At 42.5% G+C, this 24,895-nt stretch overlaps 1 protein-coding gene across 1 annotated transcript in view; it reads left to right on the top strand.

The window, feature by feature from the left end:
- LOC117542782 (attractin-like protein 1) overlaps positions 1-24,895 on the top strand; it is a gene marked incomplete at both ends in the record, with an annotated part of 62,719 nt that overhangs the window by 25,271 nt on the left and 12,553 nt on the right. The window contains 2 exons of the mRNA XM_034210624.1: positions 1,336-1,414; positions 7,388-7,545. Of these exons, the coding sequence (XP_034066515.1) occupies positions 1,336-1,414; positions 7,388-7,545 (237 nt within the window). The remainder of the gene's footprint in view (positions 1-1,335; positions 1,415-7,387; positions 7,546-24,895) is intronic.

Genomic DNA, 24,895 nt, shown 5'->3' with positions numbered 1-24,895 from the left:
CATGTCTATCCTACTTTTATCATTTTCTAATCATAAATCTAGTCGCCAGAAGCAAAATGCTAACGTTATGCTATAAAGGAACTACAGCCGGCTTCAACGTCACGCCAACTTCAGATCCATATTCAAACACACAGACTCTAAATGGAACGAGTTGAAGCGTTTGTTTGAACAGTCTGCAGGAGGCAGGGACTTGCTTTCAAGCAGAACAGAAACTAACTTAGAGGAGTGTTCACGTGTTCGGCGTAATGACGTACAACGTCCTGGACAACTTCTGTAGTCCTATTCATCGACTTGGTAACAACCATCGATTTTCAGACACGTTGTTATGAACCCACTAGGGATGAGGAAGGCAACACACACCAGAATGGAATTGGTAATTAATTATAATAGGGTTTAATGGGATAACAAACAGGTGTACAACAAAAGGAGGGCAAATATAGCCTAAGCCAAACTAAAGTAACAGGAGGACTCTAAAGGTGAGCCTAAATCCACACCTGACTACTAATCACTGCTAATGGGAGAGGTCGCAGGGAAATGCAGCTACACAGGGAAACCAAAACACGCTACTCTAACACATATCTAAACACACTACTCTAAACACCTATAACACACAACACTAACCACGGATCACACAAGTTCTGACAGTCTAACGTGTCCACGACACAGGAGCAAAAAGAGTGAGGCGTCTGACCGCAGCAGAGCCTCCCGAGTGATAGGTGCCCCCAGGCTTTGTAGTCATCTCCGGAAGGTGTGCGCTGGGGCTGCACGGGGATTGGAGTGCGTCGGGCCCGGCGTGCTCCAATCAGTGTCCTCGGAGGCGGACCAGGAGATGGCAGCCAATGACGTTGGGGCAACTACACAGCTCATTTACATATATATACAGAAAACAGAATTACAAGGACCGGAGAGGCGACAGCCGTCAACTCTTCAGAAATCACCAGCGGGGTCACTGCTGATGGATTTAATGTCGTAGAACAAAACGTGATCCGTCTCTTCAATGTGTCTCAACCACGGACCTTATTTCCAGATATTCTCCTAAACCCTACGGAGAGATTGCGTTGCTTTTTGGCGAAGGAACCGGAAGTGGTAAAAATGCTAACTTACTTCCGGGTTTTAGGATGCGTCACTGCGGCACTCTATTGTGTGTTACTTTGACTCTTCGGTTTGTAAACAATTCATTGTATTTGGGATCGGTCGGGCTCCATACTAAAGCTCATATTAACAGTTAATAATAACTTTTGTTGGCCTACTTTTGGTTTTCCTTTGTCCAACTTTGATCCACTCTTCATCCAGTTCAGTGATCCGACCCTACGTGTGTTTGTGTCTCTTTTTTAGGCAAACAAGAACCTCGACATGTCCATCAACGCCTCCAACAACTTTAACCTCAACATCACCTGGTCCCTAAGCTCAACAGGTAGAAGACATATTGTATTTATACTTACACCTGCTTTATATTTTATTTAACCCTTGTGTTGTGTTCGAAAGCTGTTACAGTTTTTTTATCAATTTTGACCCATGATTTATCTCAGTCCAAAACTCAAAAAAATAATGACTATCATCCAATATTGTTTTAACTACATCATAACTAACTTATTATGCATTCATAACCGTACAATCCTGTTGTAATTTAATGTTATGGCCCCAAAAAACATTACACCACATATTTAAGTAAAACATGTGATTCAATTCACTCATTATAATTCCTATAGTGAAGACAGTGGATCATTACGTTATCTGACTATAATAGACTAATATTAGAATACAATCTCCCCCAAAAAGTTTTTAATTATTGTTACAGTGGATGAAGGGGGGGGAGGGGTGTCTAAAGTCAAAGATGAATCTTGATTGGGCCCAATTTGACCCTGAGTCACCCAAAACAATTCTGCTGGGTCTCCCCCGACCCCAACACCAAATTATACACTTTTTTTTTTAGAGACCTTCAGACTTGGCTAAAATTATCAAAATCTGTTTTGTAGTGTTTATATAGCTGCTGTGGAATATATCATGAAGCCTCGTTCCCATAAAAATAACTAGAGCGCAAACATTTCTCAAATTGGGATCAATAAAGTTATTTTCTTATCTTAAACATACAGTATGGCAAAAGTAAGTGATTTGACTTATTTCGGCTGATTAGACTATGGCCTTTGTTGGCTTGTCTGCAATTAATTAATCATTGGGTTGATTAATGTGCTAATTATTTTCTTCAGCAGCCCCAAAAAGGTCAGGTTTGTACTGTTGTGTAATAAACAGTTGATCACTGGAAAGTTAAAAGTTCACTATCGCATAAAAAGGAACAAAGCTTTAAACGAAAATAAGCTGGTACCATGTTTAGCATCTTATTGATCACTTATCAAAGAAGTTGCATGTTAAGAATCATTTCAGCTCTAATTGACGTCCATCTAAGGCAGGGGGGTCAAACTCAAATACACAGTGGGCCAAAATTTAAAAAATGGGTACTAGTCGAGGGCTGGACTGGTTCAATGTTCATTGCAGAACTTATTGAAATGAACTTATTGCACATATTAAACCTGGAACTAACAAAGCTTAAATTATTGCCTATAAAAACAACATTGAACATTAACGGGGACCTATCATGCAAAATGCACTTTTGTACGTCTTTTATACATGAATGTGTGTCCCCGGTGTGTCAGGGAACTCAACCCTCTCTCTTTTCCTCCGTACCCAAATCTCTAAAACCGGGGCTGCAACGGAGCTGATTATTATTTCAATTTTTCTGAGAAAAGGGGTGCTCCGCCTATATGGGCAACTCTCCAGCTATCAGGGGAATGAGAGACCGCTCGAAAGCGCTGGAGACGCTGTAGTACATATGCCAGGCCTGTAGGTGGCGCTGTAGTCTGCCACAGAAGCAGAATCAGCCCTTGCAAAAACAGGGCTGGAAAAGAGCAAATAGAGCGAAATGAGGCATGGCTAACATGATCTGTTTGGTATTTTGAAAAAAAAACTTCACAGACGTGTTTTATATAGGTATGGCCCTACAATATATGTTTCAAATATAGCATGATAGGTCCACTTTAAATAATCAGTTGCATTCATTTCGTATGGCTCTATCTGCAGCTTTTCTTATGAGTACATTTCCCCACAGGCCAACAACAGCTTCAACAAAACTATTCCCCTCAAAGAGAAAACCAAACATGCCCTGTTGTCCTGAGAGAAAGTGCAGAAGGAAGCATCCATTAAACTCAGTGTGCTGCTCTGTGATGCTAGCTCAGATACTTGGCATCTCATCTTGGGTGCAAGGTCATCAATGTTTGGGCTCAGGCTCTGAGCGGAGGAGACCCTCAGGATGGAGTGAAGGTGTGAGAGCAATATACCGGAGGGTCAGATCTAATAGGAATTAGAAATGATCCTGCGGGCCGAAATTAAATCCACCACGGGCCTGATTTGGCCCCCGGGCCTTGGGTTTGACACATGTGCTCTAATGTGCCACACAATGTCTATCATGATTCCTGTAGCAAACAACAGAAAGATAGTTTACAATAGTTTTGATCTGCTAATATTCAGTATAGCGCAAACACTATACATCTAAGTAGCTCGGTAAACATGTTACAGGTATGTTCACCTCAGCAAATTGCATGTGTGTGAGTTTACATTGAAGGCAGTGGATATTTTGACGTGTGTTTATTTTTAACTCTTCAGTTTGTAAACAATGAATTTGTGATTGGTCGGTCTCCATACTAAAGCCTGTGTTAAAAGTGAATAGAAACTCTTCTGCCTGGAGGGTAGACAAAGGTCCACAGCGTTGAGATTTAGAAACACAAGTTAAGTTCAAAGTAACAAAAAAAGCTGGAACCATGTTCAGCATCTGTTTCTTGGAAATTGAAGCCAGTGTATTTTTGGACGTGTGTTACTTTAACTCTTTGTTTTGTAAACAATGAATTGTATTTGGGATCGCTCGGGCTCCATACCAAAGCTCATGTTAACAGTTAATAATAACTCTTACTGCCAGCAGGGTAGACAAAGGTCCACAACGTTGAGATTCATAAAAACAAGTTGAGTTAGAGACCAAAGCAATTACCTGTCTGTGTGCTATATAGCTAGCTATTGTTAGCTAACATAAGCTATGTCTAACTACCGAAGTAATTTGCTAATAGTTTAAATAATGCATGATATCTAGATTATGCTTCCTCCCTCATTTCAGTAAAGATCTAACATCTACTGGTCTCTTTGAGCCAAGTGGATAAAGAACATTTGAAGCCAATATTCCCTTTAAATTAATCTTCATAACAGGGCAGTTTTCTGGCATTTCATTTCCGTCTAATGAATCTGAAAGTAAGCGGTTATATAAAATGTAATTGTATGAAGAAATCTCACACTATCTTTTATTGTTGGCTGCAGTCTTTTAAACCCCTGTCACACTGTCCCGAAATTGACACCCGATGGACATACGAATATGGAATTGTGAATTTCGCACGATGATGGCCCGAACCACACACGAAGGCAACATTTACATTACATTTAAGACATACAACTGCAACGAAAGTACCAAAAACAATTATGTTACAGTACTATGATACTGTACTGATATCTTCAGACTTTGTTCTTTACTTTATCCGTCGTTATATGTAGAAAATATTACGTTTTCTCCGTAATGTTGTTTCCATAACAACAACAACTTCCTGTCAACTGTCCTTCAAAATAATATATGATATCCTTTTTAGTTTCACAGAACACAAATTGGGTTATTTACATAATATGTTTGCATGATTTTGTTGAGCAATAAAAAACCCGATGGACACACGATAAAGGAAATGTTCAAATTCGGCTGTGATCGTAGCAACATCGGGCCATTCGTGAGGGCATCTAAGCCATCGTATGACCGCCGGTGGAGTTTCTCAGGCTCCGGCAGCAACTTCGTGAGCGGTGGCAAAATCTTCGGCATGCCAAAAAATTGCCGAAGGACCTTGAGAAGGTTCATTTTCGTGTTGAATTCGTGTGTCAATTTTGCCCTTCGTAAGGCCATCGTGAGGGCATCTTGTTATCATCGGTGCCATCGGGCATTCGCGTCGATCAGAGTGAGGGCGAATGCACCGATGATAACACGAAGATGACACGATTTGACAAGATGCCCTCACGAGTGCCTTACGAAGTTGCCGCTCACAAAGTTGCTGCCGGAGCCTGAGAAACTCCACCGGCGGTCATACGATGCTTAGATGCCCTCACGAATGGCCCGATGTTGCTACGATCACAGCCGAATTTGAACATTTCCTTTATCGTGTGTCCATCGGATGTCAATTTTGGGACAGTGTGACAGGGGCTTAAGAGAAGCGGTCAGATCTACTTCCTGTTCGCCTCCTGGGGAATCAGAAGCTATTTAGAAATGTCTGGCATGAGGGCTGTTTTATACATCTTCCCCTTCTGATTGCAATTAAGATAAAAGCACTCTGCTTTCAACACGCAATGTCTTTGGGCCTGTGTGTCTGTTCGTGTGTGTGAGAGTGTGTGTGTGTGAGAGTGTGTGAGAGTGTGTGTGTGTGAAAGTGTTTCAAGCAGGAGGTGGAAATATGTGTTATTCACTTTGTCAGAAAAAGTCAAGCATTACACAGAAACTGCTGAAGGAAACTAAAGTCAGACCACTTCAGCACTGGGGGAAATGTTAAAAGCCCACTCTGAGTTACTGCCAGGTGTCAACAAAACATTGTTTGTGTGAGATGAACGGCACATCGTCGACATTTACAAAATCTAGGCTGTTTCCACTGCAACCACTTTCTGTGTGAAAATATCTTTACAAGGACGCTGACGGTGAAAGAAGCTCTGCTCATTGTGATGCTCTCTCATGGCTAAAGGTTTACAATAAAGTTGTTTTTCTTGCTTTATTATTGCTACATATTCAATGCAACATCAGAGTGGTGCAAAAACAAAGCCAGGTAACAACTTCCAGTTACCTCGCCTCAAAGTCAACAGATACTAGCTTGAAATAAGGTCTGTGGTTATAACAAGCTAAAGATAAGTTAGCGCTTTGTTTTATGCCAAAATACGTCCGTAAATAACCCACTGGTGAATTAAAAAATGATGGTCGTTAACCAGTGTCTAAATGAGACGACTAAACGTCATCATGCCCATTATTAGCCTCCTTTAGCTTAGCGGTGGTGAGGTGAAGTCATGTGACCGTGCTGTAGTTCCTTTATAGCCCAACATTAGCCGCCTTTAGCTTAGGCGGTGGTGAGGTGAAGTCATGTGACCGTGCTGTAGTTCCTTTATAGCCCAACATTAGCCGCCTTTAGCTTAGCGGTGGTGACGTGAAGTCATGTGACCGTGCTGTAGTTCCTTTATAGCCCAACATTAGCCGCCTTTAGCTTAGCGGTGGTGACGTGAAGTCATGTGACCGTGCTGTAGTTCCTTTATAGCCCAACATTAGCCGCCTTTAGCTTAGCGGTGGTGACGTGAAGTCATGTGACCGTGCTGTAGTTCCTTTATAGCCCAACATTAGCCGCCTTTAGCTTAGCGGTGGTGACGTGAAGTCATGTGACCGTGCTGTAGTTCCTTTATAGCCCAACATTAGCCGCCTTTAGCTTAGCGGTGGTGACGTGAAGTCATGTGACCGTGCTGTAGTTCCTTTATAGCCCAACATTAGCCGCCTTTAGCTTAGCGGTGGTGATGTGAAGTCATGTGACCGTGCTGTAGTTCCTTTATAGCCCAACATTAGCCACCTTTAGCTTAGCGGTGGTGACGTGAAGTCATGTGACCGTGCTGTAGTTCCTTTATAGCCCAACATTAGCCGCCTTTAGCTTAGCGGTGGTGACGTGAAGTCATGTGACCGTGCTGTAGTTCCTTTATAGCCTAGCGTTAGCTTTTAGATTTGTGTGGAGATTATCCTGTTGATCACAACGTGTAAGCATCATAAACAATATACCGAAATCCAATGGGAAAACCCCGCTGGCGTTTGTGGAAGGAACCCTTACGATGCTAACCTCTGGGTTAACTCGCTGTACCACTCTATTTTATCTCTAACAAAATATGTTCTTCATATTGATAAAATATATTATTTAACAGTCTTGCTCATTGATGTGTTACATGGTCCATATGTTTAAAGTATATTCAGTTATAAATACTACTTCCGTTGAACTAAATAACCTGGGTCAGGTTGAAAACCAATGGCAATGCTTTTCCTCTCTTACGTCCTTCACTGAAAACAAGAAACACTTCCCATAACTACTTGGTTTTCAGCGATAAATGAAGGTTGTTTAGCAGAAATACAATCCCTTCCAACCTAACCCTGTCAGACCGTTTTTACTGTAGACTCTGTTGAGATGCTACGACAGCAAAATACTTCTGTTCTTGGTTGCTGTGTGCTGCTGTACCCTATAAAGCATTTGTTTGAACTAAACTACTGAATTTCTTCCTAAAACTTCTCTCTATTTGGTCCCAGCTGGCACCATCTCAGGTGAAGAGATGCCCATCATAGCGAGGACCAACATCAAGGAGCACCGAGACAGTTTCTCCTGTGAGAAGTTCAACTTCAGACTCCACCACAACATCACCTTCTACGTCTACGTCACCAACTTCAGCTGGCCAATCAAGATCCAGGTGAGAGGGGAGGGTACATTACTCTTTATCAACAACATACTACAGGTCTCAGATATATACAGAACATGTCTCTTAAGTGTTTGTCTGAAACACCAAGCATCCCATAATCCCCTCTGTTTCAGCCCTGTTTCCAAAGTGCTGATTCTGTGTCTGTAGCTTTAAATGCTAATGAGCTGCTGCTGGCCACGCCCCTTTGTGAGATGATTGGTTAAAGAGAACACAATGGTGCTCTGGGAGGAGATTCAGGTGATGATTGGCTAATGGGTGCACAAGCCAAAACATCGTTATGACATCATAAAGTGGCAAAATCTGATCAGCTCATTTTCAGACAGGTTTTTATAGAAATGGATCAAAAAGAGAGAGAATCTTTGTTCCTGAAACTTTCAGAGTCTCTTTCCACAGAGGGGACACATGTTGATGAAGAAGAGACATGAAGAAGAGGGGACACATGTTGATGTAGAAGAGACATGGAGAAGAGGGGACACATGTTGATGTAGAAGAGACATGAAGAAGAGGGGACACATGTTGATGTAGAAGAGACATGAAGAGAAGAGGGGACACATGTTGATGTAGAAGAGACATGAAGAAGAGGGGACACATGGTGATGTAGAAGAGACATGAAGAAGAGGGGACACATGGTGATGTAGAAGAGACATGAAGAAGAGGGGACACATGTTGATGTAGAAGAGACATGAGGAAGAGGGGACACATGTTGATGTAGAAGAGACATGAAGAAGAGGGGACACATGGTGATGTAGAAGAGACACGAAGAAGAGGGGACACATGTTGATGTAGAAGAGACATGAAGAAGAGGGGACACATGTTGATGAAGAAGAGGGGACACATGCTGATGTAGAAGAGACATGAAGAAGAGGGGACACATGGTGATGTAGAAGAGACATGAAGAAGAGGGGACACATGTTGATGTAGAAGAGACATGAAGAAGAGGGGACACATGTTGATGTAGAAGAGACATGAAGAAGAGGGGACACATGTTGATGAAGAAGAGACATGAAGAAGTGGGGACACATGCTGATGTAGAAGAGACATGAAGAAGAGGGGACACATGGTGATGTAGAAGAGACATGAAGAAGAGGGGACACATGTTGATGTAGAAGAGACATGAAGAAGAGGGGACACATGTTGATGTAGAAGAGACATGAAGAAGAGGGGACACATGTTGATGTAGAAGAGACATGAAGAAGAGGAGTTTGCATAATAGGTGACCTTTAAGGGTTGCTAAGGATCTCAATCGTTTAATTCACGGAGATTTCTAGAAAAACATCTGTCTCAAAAATAAACAAATGATGGGTTCGTAAAATAAATTAAACATTGCATTTTCTGTCGTCTCTCACAACACAGTCCACTGCTTTGTGCAAGTGCTCCCTATTAGAGTTTACTTAATTTGAATGTTTATTGATTCTTCGCCCACACTGTAAATCACGTTTCCTTTGGGGGTGATAGCTATCCAAGTCAAATAGAACAATACAAGATGCACATATGTCCAGCATAAAACAATATTATAATAATTGTCATGTTCATGGTTGTAGAGGACACACACGATGTCATACATTAATGCAAGAGCTTGGTTTGTTTTGAATGAATTAGCACCCAATGGGATAGCATTGGTAGACAGACACACATAGGCACGTCACACAGATGCCTATTTATTTAATTATGACTTTTGAGATTTGACGGAGCAGGGTGTACTTGTATTAGTTATTTTATTAGAGATGAGTCAGGATGGATGTCTTTTTATCTGCAAACTAAATCTAGCTACAAAATAAATAAAGAACCTGAACTCAAACACTTAAATCTTCCCTAAAAACAGATTTTCATTTTTCATTGAATCGTTTATTTGAATAGGCTCACATTAATGAACACTTGAGACACATAATGCTTCAAGTGTAAATATGCCGGATTTTAGCTTTGAGCTCATTTCCATCCGGAGTCCCTGACATACAACATTTAAGAACCTGACATTTGTAAACATAGCAACAAATAAATACATGATATGCAAAAGAGCAATACAGCATACACAAGTATTTACCACATGGCAGTACACTGTAGCAGCAACGACACATTAAGTGCAAGAGACGATTTAAGAGCTACCTAAAGTGCAAGAGGAGACACCCCTGTGTTAAAGTGCATTTAGCAGCGATTGCACGTCTGTTTGTTTCTCAACCATTCTCTGAGTTGACCTTTGAAGCTTTTGAGAGAGGGACGATCCCGTATCTCAGTTGGGAGGCTGTTCCACAAAGAAGGACATTTTGTCCAAAAGTGGTCCGTCTGCGGTGGACCTCACAGTCTCCTCTGGTTCCTGACCTAGTGCAGCGTCCAGTGTGTTTTCTGTGGATGAAGGGGGGGGGGCAGTCCATGTAGACATTTATAAATAAAACACATACTTTTAAAAGACTTAAAATGGTCAAAACTTAATAAATGGTGTTTCTCCAGGATGGTGCAGAGGTGGTATGAATGAGGCTTTCTGTCAAACACCTGGATAGCTCTCTTGAACAGCTGTTCTCTGGGTTTCAGGTTTGTGGCTCAAGCAAACGACCAGTTTGTCAAACAGTATTCAATGTGGGATAGAATCACAGTGGAGGTCTGACTCTGCAGCTTTGACAGTTAAGAAAGGTCTCATTTGTTTAAAATGATGCAAGTTGAATTTAACGGTATTTGATACTTTCTTAATATGTTTCTTAAAAGTCAAGTTCGAGTCCATTTTGACTCCAAGATACTTGAAGTGCGGGAACAACATATATGTTTTTTCTCATATTTCAAACAATGGCGTCATTTCAAATCCACCCGACTCCAATTGACTCGCTTTAAACAGAGCATTTATGGATCTAACCGTGTGCTTAACGTGACCTAAAGGGCTGTTTTACGGCAATGTAAAACTAAAATGTATTTAATATATCTCACAATCAAACTGATATTCTTTTATTTTAGTAGGTCTTTTTTCGAGTTGGATAAATATAGCTTCAACATTTTAATTGTTGTTGTCTCCGCAACTCCAGCCGTTGATACGCAGTCAAACAGACTATATTTTATTAGTGGAAGCGATGCAATGATTTTTAAATGGATGACATCAATATTGTGAGTCAAGTCGTTGTTTATTTTAAGTAGGTAGACGTGTAATAAGGTGTATATGAATAAAAGACTAAGACAGGGTTAATGGACCTACACTTTGGAGAGAATCTGAAAGCGACGTATCCATTATATTTAATCTCCTGCTACAGAGAGTCAGTTAAGGTGTGTGGATGAAGAAGATAAAGCGTCATCATCACCATAATCATCTCGTCTTCAGGAAATGTCTCCCTGCAGAACATATAGCCCTGACAGGACGCGGAGAATAAACTACTCTGAAACGTGTGTTTGGCAAATCTGCTCTCACATTTAACGATCTGTGAGTTTTTCAATGTCTTCTCCATCAATTATGCAGAGCAGGATTACATCTCCAGGCGGCAGCCACACACACTCTGCATATTCACTCCGAAGCCTTATGATCCATTACATTGAAGTAGACTTTTTTAGCGCTGGTGTTTTAAGGAGACTGTCGTGCAGCGTGGGCTGTGATCGCTGATGGATGGAGTCAAAAAGTGACAGGATGGATGAAATTGGAAGAGAGTTAAGACAAGGCGGCTGGCTAACGGATGTTCACACGGTTAAAACGTCCAGGGTGGAGAAAATGGAGACAGTTTGATTGACAGATGGAGGGAGAAGACTGATAGAGACATGCAGAAGAGGATGGATTAAAGGGAGGATGGAGGAGTAGTATCAGTGTGTAGTGTCTCTACTTTAAAGAGTCCTCTCCTGCTGATGTTCAGGTGTATATCGAGTGTGTAGTGTCTCTACTTTAAGAGTCCCTCTCCTGCTGATGTTCAGGTGTATATCAGTATGTAGTGTCTCTACTTTAAAGAGTCCTCTCCTGCTGATGTTCAGGTGTATATCAGTGTGTAGTGTCTCTACTTTAAAGAGTCCTCTCCTGCTGATGTTCAGGTGTATATCAGTATGTAGTGTCTCTACTTTAAAGAGTCCTCTCCTGCTGATGTTCATGTGTATATCAGTATGTAGTGTCTCTACTTTAAAGAGTCCTCTCCTGCTGATGTTCAGGTGTATATCAGTATGTAGTGTCTCTACTTTAAAGAGTCCTCTCCTGCTGATGTTCAGGTGTATATCAGTATGTAGTGTCTCTACTTTAAAGAGTCCTCTCCTGCTGATGTTCAGGTGTATATCAGTGTGTAGTGTCTCTACTTTAAAGAGTCCTCTCCTGCTGATGTTCAGGTGTATATCAGTATGTAGTGTCTCTACTTTAAAGAGTCCTCTCCTGCTGATGTTCAGGTGTATATCAGTGTGTAGTGTCTCTACTTTAAAGAGTCCTCTCCTGCTGATGTTCAGGTGTATATCAGTATGTAGTGTCTCTACTTTAAAGAGTCCTCTCCTGCTGATGTTCAGGTGTATATCAGTATGTAGTGTCTCTACTTTAAAGAGTCCTCTCCTGCTGATGTTCAGGTGTATATCAGTATGTAGTGTCTCTACTTTAAAGAGTCCTCTCCTGCTGATGTTCAGGTGTATATCAGTTTGTAGTGTCTCTACTTTAAAGAGTCCTCTCCTGCTGATGTTCAGGTGTATATCAGTATGTAGTGTCTCTACTTTAAAGAGTCCTCTCCTGCTGATGTTCAGGTGTATATCAGTATGTAGTGTCTCTACTTTAAAGAGTCCTCTCCTGCTATGTTCAGGTGTATATCAGTATGTAGTGTCTCTACTTAAAGAGTCCTCTCCTGCTGATGTTCAGGTGTATATCAGTATGTAGTGTCTCTACGTTAAAGAGTCCTCTCCTGCTGATGTTTCAGGTGTATATCAGTATGTAGTGTCTCTACTTTAAAGAGTCCTCTCCTGCTGATGTTCAGGTGTATATCAGTATGTAGTGTCTCATACTTTAAAGAGTCCTCTCCTGCTGATGTTCAGGTGTATATCAGTATGTAGTGTCTCTACTTTAAAGAGTCCTCTCCTGCTGATGTTCAGGTGTATATCAGTATGTAGTGTCTCTACTTTAAAGAGTCCTCTCCTGCTGATGTTCAGGTGTATATCAGTATGTAGTGTCTCTACTTTAAAGAGTCCTCTCCTGCTGATGTTCAGGTGTATATCAGTATGTAGTGTCTCTACTTTAAAGAGTCCTCTCCTGCTGATGTTCAGGTGTATATCAGTATGTAGTGTCTCTACTTTAAAGAGTCCTCTCCTGCTGATGTTCAGGTGTATATCAGTATGTAGTGTCTCTACTTTAAAGAGTCCTCTCCTGCTGATGTTCAGGTGTATATCAGTATGTAGTGTCTCTACTTTAAAGAGTCCTCTCCTGCTGATGTTCAGGTGTATATCAGTATGTAGTGTCTCTACTTTAAAGAGTCCTCTCCTGCTGATGTTCAGGTGTATATCAGTATGTAGTGTCTCTACTTTAAAGAGTCCTCTCCTGCTGATGTTCAGGTGTATATCAGTATGTAGTGTCTCTACTTTAAAGAGTCCTCTCCTGCTGATGTTCAGGTGTATATCAGTATGTAGTGTCTCTACTTTAAAGAGTCCTCTCCTGCTGATGTTCAGGTGTATATCAGTATGTAGTGTCTCTACTTTAAAGAGTCCTCTCCTGCTGATGTTCAGGTGTATATCAGTATGTAGTGTCTCTACTTTAAAGAGTCCTCTCCTGCTGATGTTCAGGTGTATATCAGTATGTAGTGTCTCTACTTTAAGAGTCCTCTCCTGCTGATGTTCAGGTGTATATCAGTATGTAGTGTCTCTACTTTAAAGAGTCCTCTCCTGCTGATGTTCAGGTGTATATCAGTATGTAGTGTCTCTACTTTAAAGAGTCCTCTCCTGCTGATGTTCAGGTGTATATCAGTATGTAGTGTCTCTACTTTAAAGAGTCCTCTCCTGCTGATGTTCAGGTGTATATCAGTATGTAGTGTCTCTACTTTAAAGAGTCCTCTCCTGCTGATGTTCAGGTGTATATCAGTATGTAGTGTCTCTACTTTAAAGAGTCCTCTCCTGCTGATGTTCAGGTGTATATCAGTATGTAGTGTCTCTACTTTAAAGAGTCCCTCTCCTGCTGATGTTCAGGTGTATATCAGTATGTAGTGTCTCTACTTTAAAGAGTCCTCTCCTGCTGATGTTCAGGTGTATATCAGTATGTAGTGTCTCTACTTTAAAGAGTCCTCTCCTGCTGATATTCAGGTGTATATCAGTATGTAGTGTCTCTACTTTAAAGAGTCCTCTCCTGCTGATGTTCAGGTGTATATCAGTATGTAGTGTCTCTACTTTAAAGAGTCCTCTCCTGCTGATGTTCAGGTGTATATCAGTATGTAGTGTCTCTACTTTAAAGAGTCCTCTCCTGCTGATGTTCAGGTGTATATCAGTATGTAGTGTCTCTACTTTAAAGAGTCCTCTCCTGCTGATGTTCAGGTGTATATCAGTATGTAGTGTCTCTACTTTAAAGAGTCCTCTCCTGCTGATGTTCAGGTGTATATCAGTATATAGTGTCTCTACTTTAAAGAGTCCTCTCCTGCTGATGTTCAGGTGTATATCAGTATGTAGTGGTCTCTACTTTAAAGAGTCCTCTCCTGCTGATGTTCAGGTGTATATCAGTATGTAGTGTCTCTACTTTAAAGAGTCCTCTCCTGCTGATGTTCAGGTGTATATCAGTATGTAGTGTCTCTACTTTAAAGAGTCCTCTCCTGCTGATGTTCAGGTGTATATCAGTATGTAGTGTCTCTACTTTAAAGAGTCCTCTCCTGCTGATGTTCAGGTGTATATCAGTATGTAGTGTCTCTACTTTAAAGAGTCCTCTCCTGCTGATGTTCAGGTGTATATCAGTATGTAGTGTCTCTACTTTAAAGAGTCCTCTCCTGCTGATGTTCAGGTGTATATCAGTATGTAGTGTCTCTACTTTAAAGAGTCCTCTCCTGCTGATGTTCAGGTGTATATCAGTATGTAGTGTCTCTACTTTAAAGAGTCCTCTCCTGCTGATGTTCAGGTGTATATCAGTATGTATTGTCTCTACTACTTTAAAGAGTCCTCTATATAGTCATTCATGATCTTTAAAGAATATGAAACATTAATTTAAAGACATTTATTTTTTATTGCAGCTTACAAATCTAAATATCGCATATTTTTCCAACTGATAACTTATTCTTTTGAAATCAAGATATACTATATTAAACCCCAGCACACGATTTAAGCCCTATTTGGACATAACCCTAATGAGTGTTCACTATCAGTCATTTGGTGCATACATGTTGGCGTCTATCGCCTCGTGTCCTGCACCTCGTTACGGGTCATTTGTCCATCGATCGCTCCCCCCCCCCCCCTCATATGCATTTCCCATTAATGCTACATTATCAGAGCTGCTTATATCTGCTCTCTGAAAGGTGATATGATAACGACCCTGATGAGGCGTATCTCACCAACATGTCGGACGTGATCCCGTGTAACCGGAGGATCTGTGTCCGCTGACCTTGGTGGCTTCAGACGCCAGGAGAGAAATCGTCCTGAGGATTGGTAATGACCCGCTCTGAGGTATTTGATCTAATAGACCTGCGTGCCACGAAGAGAAAACATCAACATGCGAACGAACACTGAAGCATGAAGGACAAAGAGAGGAGGAGATAGAGCACAAAGACTTTACAGCAAAACATCTCCACAACCACCAGCCAGATGTCACAACATGTCAAATAAATATTTAGGGAGGAAGATTTCAAACCATTTTAGATACTGTGTGTTTGTGTGCCTGTGTGTGTATTTGTATGTAAGTATACGCTTATATATATGAGTCAAATGTTACTTTGTCTATTCCCTGAGGTGACAAATGCACTACAACGACACAACATTTACACAAGTAGAAACACGCTCCAGCTTCAGAAACATTGCAAATATAAAACATTAAAGAGTGACGCACACAGCTGGGAGACAAGGGGACACTAAAGAGTGAGGCACACAGCTGGAGACCAGGGGACACTAAAGAGTGAAGCACACAGCTGGGAGACCAGGGGACACTAAAGAGTGAAGCACACAGCTGGAGACCAGGGGACACTAAAGAGTGAAGCACACAGCTGGGAGACAAGGGGACACTAAAGAGTGACACACACAGCAGGGAGACCAGGGGACACTAAAGAGTGACACACACAGCTGGGAGACAAGGGGACACTAAAGAGTGACGCACACAGCTGGGAGACCAGGGGACACTAAAGAGTGAAGCACACAGCTGGGAGACAAGGGGACACTAAAGAGTGACACACACAGCTGGGAGACAAGGGGACACTAAAGAGTGACGCACACAGCTGGGAGACCAGTGGGACACTAAAGAGTGACGCACACAGCTGGGAGACAAGGGGACACTAAAGAGTGACGCACACAGCTGGAGAGCAGAAGACACTAAAGAGTGACGCACACAGCTGGGAGACCAGGGGACACTAAAGAGTGACGCACACAGCTGGGAGACCAGGGGACACTAAAGAGTGACGCACACAGCTGGGAGACAAGGGGACACTAAATAGTGACACACACAGCTGGGAGACAAGGGGACACTAAAGAGTGACGCACACAGCTGGGAGACCAGGGGACACTAAAGAGTGACGCACACAGCTGGGAGACAAGGGGACACTAAATAGTGACACACACAGCTGGGAGACCAGGGGACACTAAAGAGTGACGCACACAGCTGGGAGACCAGGGGACACTAAAGAGTGACGCACACAGCTGGGAGACAAGGGGACACTAAAGAGTGACGCACACAGCTGGGAGACCAGGGGACACTAAAGAGTGACGCACACACATCAGGGAGACCAGGGGACACTAAAGAGTGACGCACACAGCTGGGAGACCAGGGGACACTAAAGAGTGACGCACACAGCTGGGAGACAAGGGGACACTAAATAGTGACACACACAGCTGGGAGACAAGGGGACACTAAATAGTGACACACACAGCTGGGAGACAAGGGGACACTAAAGAGTGACGCACACAGCTGGGAGACCAGGGGACACTAAAGAGTGACGCACACAGCTGGCAGACAAGGGGACACTAAATAGTGACACACACAGCTGGGAGACCAGGGGACACTAAAGAGTGACGCACACAGCTGGAGAGCAGAAGACACTAAAGAGTGACACACACACAGCAGGGAGACCAGGGGACACTAAAGAGTGACGCACACAGCTGGAAAGCAGAAGACACTAAAGAGTGACGCACACAGCTGGGAGACCAGGGGACACTAAAGAGTGACACACACAGCTGGAGACCAGGGGACACTAAAGAGTGACGCACACAGCTGAGAGACCAGGGGACACTAAAGAGTGACGCACACAGCTGGGAGACCAGGGGACACTAAAAAGTGACGCACACAGCTTGGAGACCAGGGGACACTAAAGAGTGACGCAAACAGCTGGGAGACCAGGGGACACTAAAGAGTGACGCACACAGCTGGAGAGCAGGGGACACTAAAGAGTGACGCACACAGCTGGGAGACCAGGGGACACTAAAAAGTGACACACACAGCAGGGAGACCAGGGGACACTAAAGAGTGACACACACACAGCAGGGAGACCAGGGGACACTAAAGAGTGACGCACACAGCTGGAGAGCAGAAGACACTAAAGAGTGACGCACACAGCTGGGAGACCAGGGGACACTAAAGAGTGACGCACACAGCTGGAGAGCAGAAGACACTAAAGAGTGACGCACACAGCTGGAGACCAGGGGACACTAAAGAGTGACGCACACAGCTTGGAGCGAAGGGGACACTAAAGAGTGACACACACAGCTGGGAGACCAGGGGACACTAAAGAGTGACGCACACAGCTTGGAGACCAGGGGACACTAAAGAGTGACGCACACAGCTGGGAGACCAGGGAACACTAAAGAGTGACGCACACAGCTTGGAGACCAGGGGACACTAAAGAGTGACGCACACAGCTGGGAGACCAGGGGACACTAAAGAGTGACGCACACAGCTGGAGAGCAGAAGACACTAAAGGGTGACGCACACAGCTGGAGACCAGGGGACACTAAAGAGTGACGCACACAGCTTGGAGCGAAGGGGACACTAAAGAGTGACACACACAGCAGGGAGACCAGGGGACACTAAAGAGTGACACACAGCTTGGAGCGAAGGGGACACTAAAGAGTGACGCACACAGCTGGGAGACCAGGGGACACTAAAGAGTGACGCACACAGCTGGGAGACCAGGGGACACTAAAGAGTGACACACACAGCTGGGAGACCAGGGGACACTAAAGAGTGACACACAGCTTGGAGCGAAGGGGACACTAAAGAGTGACGCACACAGCTGGGAGACCAGGGGACACTAAAGTGTGACGCACACAGCTGGGAGACCAGGGGACACTAAATAGTGAGGCACACAGCTGGGAGACCAGGGGACACTAAAAAGTGACACACACAGCTTGGAGCGTAGGGGACACTAAAGAGTGACGCACACAGCTGGGAGGCCAGGGGACACTAAAGAGTGACGCACACAGCTGGGAGACCAGGGGACACTAAATAGTGAGGCACACAGCTGGGAGACCAGGGGACACTAAAGAGTGACGCACACAGCTGGGAGACAATGGGACACTAAAGAGTGACGCTCCCCTGGTCTCCCAGCTGTGTGCGTCACTTTTTAGTGTCCCCTATTTCTTGATCACAGTCGTTTTTTTCCGTGAATGTTTTGTCACTTTAACGGAGCGTCCACACTACAGCTTCAAAAAAAGCTTGGAGCTGGGCGTGTCTGAAGCTTGGGGATTTTATTCAAGCAACGCGACCAACAACCAATCACATGAATCTCCCGCCCCCGACATAAAAAGCAAAAACCCCCGGGGATTTTATGCGAGCAATATATATATATATATATATATATATATATATATATATATATATATATATATATATAAACTCCCCAAACAGGCGAAAACCTACCAGTTTCACCCACTGTCTCTGCCACCTCCCTCCATGCCTGGTTCCTCCGGTTTGTATCCCGGTAGGTGAAGAGGGTCTGGTCATACAAAACCGGGTGATTTGCTACGGCGATAATTAGTTTCTCCTCCATCTTTTTTTTAAATATAGAAATGAACGGCGGGATATCTCTCCCAGCTTAGACGCGGTTTGATTGGCTACAGCTTGAGCTGTCAGATTTTCCGAAACGGGATTTGATTGGCTGGCGCTGGCTACTCCGGTGTCTCCGGCGGAGACGGACCGCTATGCTACCCACAATTCAGTTCGGCGAAAAAGCGAGGCAACGTGACGTCACCCCATTCAAAGTGAATGGGCAGATTGCAGCGGTCGACGCTATAGTGTGGACGGGCCGTAAATGTTTCAGCTGCAATAATTGTGGTACGGCATTATCTCCTTTCCTTTCTTAAGGGATGGTCCAGTGGTTAGGGTTAGCCTAAGCTAAAGCTAAAGGAGATTATAAAGGAAGTATTGAAGCTTTTTTTCTATCTAGAGATTCAGGGCTGACACTGAGGTACTTCCGGGTCATTTCACTCAGTTTGGAACTTTTCTAAGAAACATTGACATTTCAACTGCAACCCTGGAGAAATGTCCTCACCTAGGTTCATTAGAAAGTTAGAAATCCATCCAACACACACACAACACACACACACACACACACACACACACACACACACACACACACACACACACACACACACACACACACACCACACACACACACACACACACACACACACACACACACACACACACACACACACACACACACACACACACACACACACACACACACACACACACACACACACACACACACACACACACACACACACACACACACACACACACACACACTCTCATGTGAGCGGTGAGTGTCTCCCTGGCGGCGGACGAGGTGTGGGAATCGCTCGCTCTGCTGGAACAGATTTTGATTGGTTCTGTCACGTTGACCTTGCACCTTCATCCCCTCTGTCCTGCACTCACCATCCTCATCACCATCAACACCACACAAGATTTACCAGAACAAGTACTTACAAAGTAGTGGAGTCCTTGAGTAATTGTACTTTGTTACCACCGGAAATATCTATTTAATGCTCCATAGCTTCCTTACTGTTTTCTATGCAAGCCACTTGGACGCCTTTTACAGACGTTTCTAATGAGTTTCCTTCCATAAGATGTGTATTACTCACAGTTGATGACTCGCGTGGTGTGTTGCTATTGTGTTTTGGGTTTACTCTAAATAAAATAATACACTTTTCACAAGAAATCAGGCCTTTATAATAGTCAAAACAAATCAAACAAAAGAGGCACAACTCAAATAAAGTAATTATTCAACTTGGGTAGTCTTTCTTTCTTCCTATGTACAGGCTTCTGTAACTTAACGGTCGACAGCGTCTTTCCGACCAACTCTGTCTCTTTAGAGGAGGCGACGTGGGAATTGTAGTCCTTTATACGGTCTTGACTACAGATGTGATGATTAGGTGGCCCTTTTTATAAAACTAAAATACTGGCTATAACCAGTATTCTTGAAATTAACAGGAAATAGTAAATATCTACTAAACGGTCTTTTCATTTTAACTTTTTCTGCCGTAGATTTTCCTATTTAACAGGGACAGAGCACATTAATAAAACATTGCTGTGAATGCACCAGTTAGCCAAGGCCCTGGACAGTTGCAAAAGTCACCGTAAGTAAAATGATTAGAGCTTGAACTTGAATACCAACATTTGCCAAATATTCTAATGTCTAATATCTTAGAGCAGGGGTGTCAAACTCAAGGCCCGGGGGCCAAATCCGGCCCGTGACTTCATTTTCTGTGGCCCTACAAGAGCTTGCAAAGAATATAATATGTTTATTATACGGTTACATGCCGATTTACAGAAGCACGTTGCCCATAAACTACATGTCCCACAATGCATCTCAAATTTGACTTTTTTTTCAGAATTATTGACTTTTTTTCTTCAACATATGCCTTTTTTCTTAGAATTTGTCTTTTTCTCAGAGTTCCCCCCCAAATGTCACTTTTTTTCCGGAATTTGACTTTTCTTTTTAAATCATTTTGTGACATTCTCACCGAAGATACTTGCAATTATTTGCCGTAGACTTCTGCTTTCAGACGTAGTTAATTATGAAGTTATTTCCCTATCCGAGAATAATCCAATGCAGAGGCAATAATGTAATATAATACATAATTTAATATATATTAAATATGTATATAGTCTTCTAGTTACAACCGGCCCTTTGAGTGCCACAATAATTCCAATGTGGCCCGCGATGAAATTGAGTTTGACGCCCCTGTCTTAGAGGAACGTTGATTATGAACATCTAAAAAGTCAATATCAGAAAGTGAACTTTTGCAATATATAAATCACAATAAGTGCAGATTAAATATACAGTATGTCTCAGGCAAAAATAGATCATCAGTGTCTGTTATTTGTTGATTTCCACATCATTTCTCCACAGCCGAGGCCTGGCCTGGATTTATTTCTAATCGGAACTCATGTTTTATTGATCGAGCCCACAAACACTATGAGAGCATGACCCAGTTTCTCGCTCAATCTTTGTTGTTTTGAAAGAACTAACTGTTAAATTAGCCTGAAATGTAAAACTTGAGACCATGACTGTTTCTAATTTAAACATCTCAGTTTGTAATTTAGCAGAACTTGTCAATAGAAGCCTTTTGTTTCCACTGTAGATTAGAATCGACTGCAGGAAACAACACACACTTTGCTGTATTAATCCCCTAATTGTCATTTTTAAACACCTTTTTAGTCCGCTTTCATCAGTCTGCATCTTCTGCCACTCGCTCTATGTCCCAGCATGCATCACTGCCAGTAGGGCCAACTGATTAAAAGCCTTCTGTCAGAGATGAGCGGCCATTTTGATGCAGGGCTGCCGTGATTGGTCGGCTGATTTGATTTGCCGCTCAATGCTCAGTCACTTACCGTCCTCTGCACCTGCAGTCATTAAATAGGATGCCTCCCCAATCAGATATCTGACACACACACACACACACACAAACAAACACACACACACACACACAGAAGTATCATGTTCCATAGGGTGCATGAGATTGATGCCCATTTAGGCAGACAGGAAGTCAGCGACATCAGTGCAGATTGGTTATGTTGGGATTCATAATTTAAGGGTGTGTTCACAGCCAACATGAAGCAAAGCGTTGCTAAGTTTTCGTGCCGCAGGATAGCAAAATAAGTCAATGAATCAGGTCACTCTGAGCACTACTATTGTACTTCATATATAAACCAATGTTATCCTAGCTGTTCAATAAGAATTCCATTCAGTAAACAAACGCTTTGAAAGTTGTTTTTTTTCGTCTTGCAGACCTCATAAAGTTTGAATTCATACTTTTAGATAAGCTTTATTATGCATTGTTTGGGCACAACTTTGCTAACTAGCTAGTGAACGTTAGCAAACTTAGTAATCTACTTTACAAGCTCGCTAACGTTTTACTATCTTACTAACTGGTTTGCTAGCTGACTAGTGAAAGTTAGCTATGTTCTTTACAAGCTCTCTAACGTTTGCTATCTATTTTAGTAGTTAGCTTCATGTTAATTATCTACTGTATCTAGCTAGCTAAAAAGCTGACTAGAGAAAGTTAGCTATCTTCTTTACAAGCTTGCTTACCTTTTAGTATCAACTAGTTTGCCATCTTACATTAGTTACATATCTTAAAAGCGCACTAGTGAAAGTTAGCTATGTTCTTTACAAGCTCTCTAACATTTGCTATCTATTTTAGTAGTTAGCTTCACGTTAGCTACCTATCTAACAAGCTAGCTAGCAAACGTTAGCTGTAGTGCTGTTGCCAAATTGGTGGCTTCCATATTTAAAAAAAGAATAACACCCTAAAGGTAAATGCAGTGTGGACCTGTGTCTACCCTTCTGGCACTGAGAGCTATTATAAAACATTGTTGAAATTAGTTTGTTTTTTAACCAACTGGCAGCTTCCCACAGCTAGCAGCTTCCCACAGCTAGCAGCTTCCCACAGCTAGCAGCTTCCCACAGCTCCAAACATCCTCGTAAAATTCCCAAATACATATTATTTGGATAAACTAATGACATATTGGTAATCTAAATGTTTAGTTTCTCGTCTGAAGTGTTATAACTCAATATCAGTTTATTCAAAAGCTTAAAAACTGTTTATTTGGCGAGGAAACGTTAGCAGAAATGAAGTGAAACTAACAGAATGTTCTACATACCGTGTTGTTTTTCCGCTGCAGATTGATGCAGAAATGTGTCTTAAGCACCTGTTAAAGGACCTACATCTGTGAGCTCTCCTAACAAGTGCACACATATGGTAGCGTGGGGCTCATTTGCATTTAACATGTAGGTGGAGGCGGCACTTGGCAACAGCTCCACTTTGGTCATTAGGTCCTCATGCATATGCAAAGAGGACGAGTGTGTGTAGTCCAAGAAACACTCACATGTCCATGTGTTTACATGCTGGGGATAACACGTGTGCCCTCATCATGATTACATCATCTGGGAATAACACAGATACATGTAATTAATGTAGGGTGGCCATAAGGTCGCTGAAGTACTTTCACTATACATATTTTCTTGGAAATACTTTGACAGGGCAACAAATTGTAATCTGAACCAGCAGGGCTTTTTAATTGTTTTGCTGCTGAACACAATGTTGTATTTGCAGTATATACAATTCCTTGTTAAATGCACGTAGACTAAGGTTCATAGTCAGGGTTCTTACGGTCATTACACACCTGGAAAAGTCATGGAAATTCAAAATACTAATTCCAGGCCCTGGAAAAGTTACGGAAAACTATATTTTTCCCAAAGTTTTGGAAAAGTCATGGAAAGTTGCATCAAATATAATTTATATTTTAGCTAATCGCCGAAATAGTAATACTATAATGATAATACATACTGTATCTTATAGTAATGAAACATAAAATGGCATTTAATTGACGAGGTGTTTTGCTGGTGAGATATTTTAGTTGCTTTACCGTGTAGAAGCTAGTAAGCCTATTTGATTTGTTTTAGAGGCACAACATGTTTCAGACCTTATTTTCCTGTTCAACGTTAAAATAAACCATTTTCAGTGGAACCGCTGAGAAAGAGTAAACATTTTTGTTAAAGGTCCTGGAGAAGTCATGGAAAATCATCAGTGAAAAAGTGTATGAACCCTGATAGTGAAGACATGATAAAGCTCTCGGTGCAATCCTCGTCGACCCAAACATCATGGAAACGATGTTGTTAGATATAAACCCCGGTCAGCCATGTTTCCATAAAGCACTCCAGATATTCTGTCTGACTCCTACGCTGTTATCTCCTCCATTAGCCACTGATCTTAAGTTGCCCATAATTAACCAGCATCCTCTGTGTCCTACTCCAGATTTCAGTGGGGATAGCAGTTGTTCCAGCCACCATGCTAGCCAGCTTTAGCACGATTAGCTTCTCCATGGTGGATGCACAACTGCAGCAACTCAAAAATAACAGACACAATCTCTCCTACAATACATTTAAGAGAGGGCACAGATAAATGAATTATGAATATAAGTTACTTATAGAAAAATAACTGGTAAGATCCAACAAGAGAGCTAAACGTTGCATATAGTTAGGGTGCGTTCACACCTGCCTTGTATAGTCTGGTGCGTTTACCCGCTTGGTGCCATTTGGGTCGGTGTGAACGCAGTCCGAGACCTCTGAAGTGAACTAAACAACCGGACTCTGGTCCGCTAAAATAGGTGGTCTCGGAGCGCTTGCTTGCGAACTCTGGAGCGGTTCATGGTGTGAACGCAGTCTGCACCGAAACATAGGAAGCGTAGTATTTACGTGTTACAAGAACGCGGATATCTTCAAAATCTTTAGCGAAAGAGTCTTTCAAGACATCCGCGGTTGTTTCGTTAAAGAGTGAAGCAGAATGAAGTGTTGAACAGTGTCGTGTAAAGTAACAATTCTCCGTCAGCTACATAAAAGTAAGAACACCTGTCGTCGGTGGAACGCCCTCCTGACTGCAGAACGTCTCTCATGTGTTATAATGTTTTTTAACGGACGTTGTCTGATTATATAATCATGTGCGCGTGCCGCTAGAGTCTGTTGATCTCCAGATTAACAGCAGCATGAGAATAACCTGCTGAAAGTGCCGATGCTCCATGGCGGAGGCTCCGGTAGAAATTTCCGGGATTTGCGTTTTTACCCCCTTAATGTCTGACCAATGGTTGGACAGCATTTCCGAGCACATGACTTGTGTTTAAAGTTTATAGTCCGTTTGAGTTTTGCCCGCGTGAACGCAAACCGAACCTTCTGAAAAATGTAACAATGTAACAAACTGTCGTCTGGTGCGCACCAGAGAGCGGACTATTAGGTGTGAATGCACTCTT

This window comes from Gymnodraco acuticeps, unplaced genomic scaffold (genome assembly GCF_902827175.1).
Source record: "Gymnodraco acuticeps unplaced genomic scaffold, fGymAcu1.1, whole genome shotgun sequence".
Lineage (NCBI taxonomy): Eukaryota > Metazoa > Chordata > Actinopteri > Perciformes > Bathydraconidae > Gymnodraco > Gymnodraco acuticeps.
Note: the sequence above shows the minus strand (reverse complement) of the source record. Positions and strands in the feature narration are given on the sequence as shown.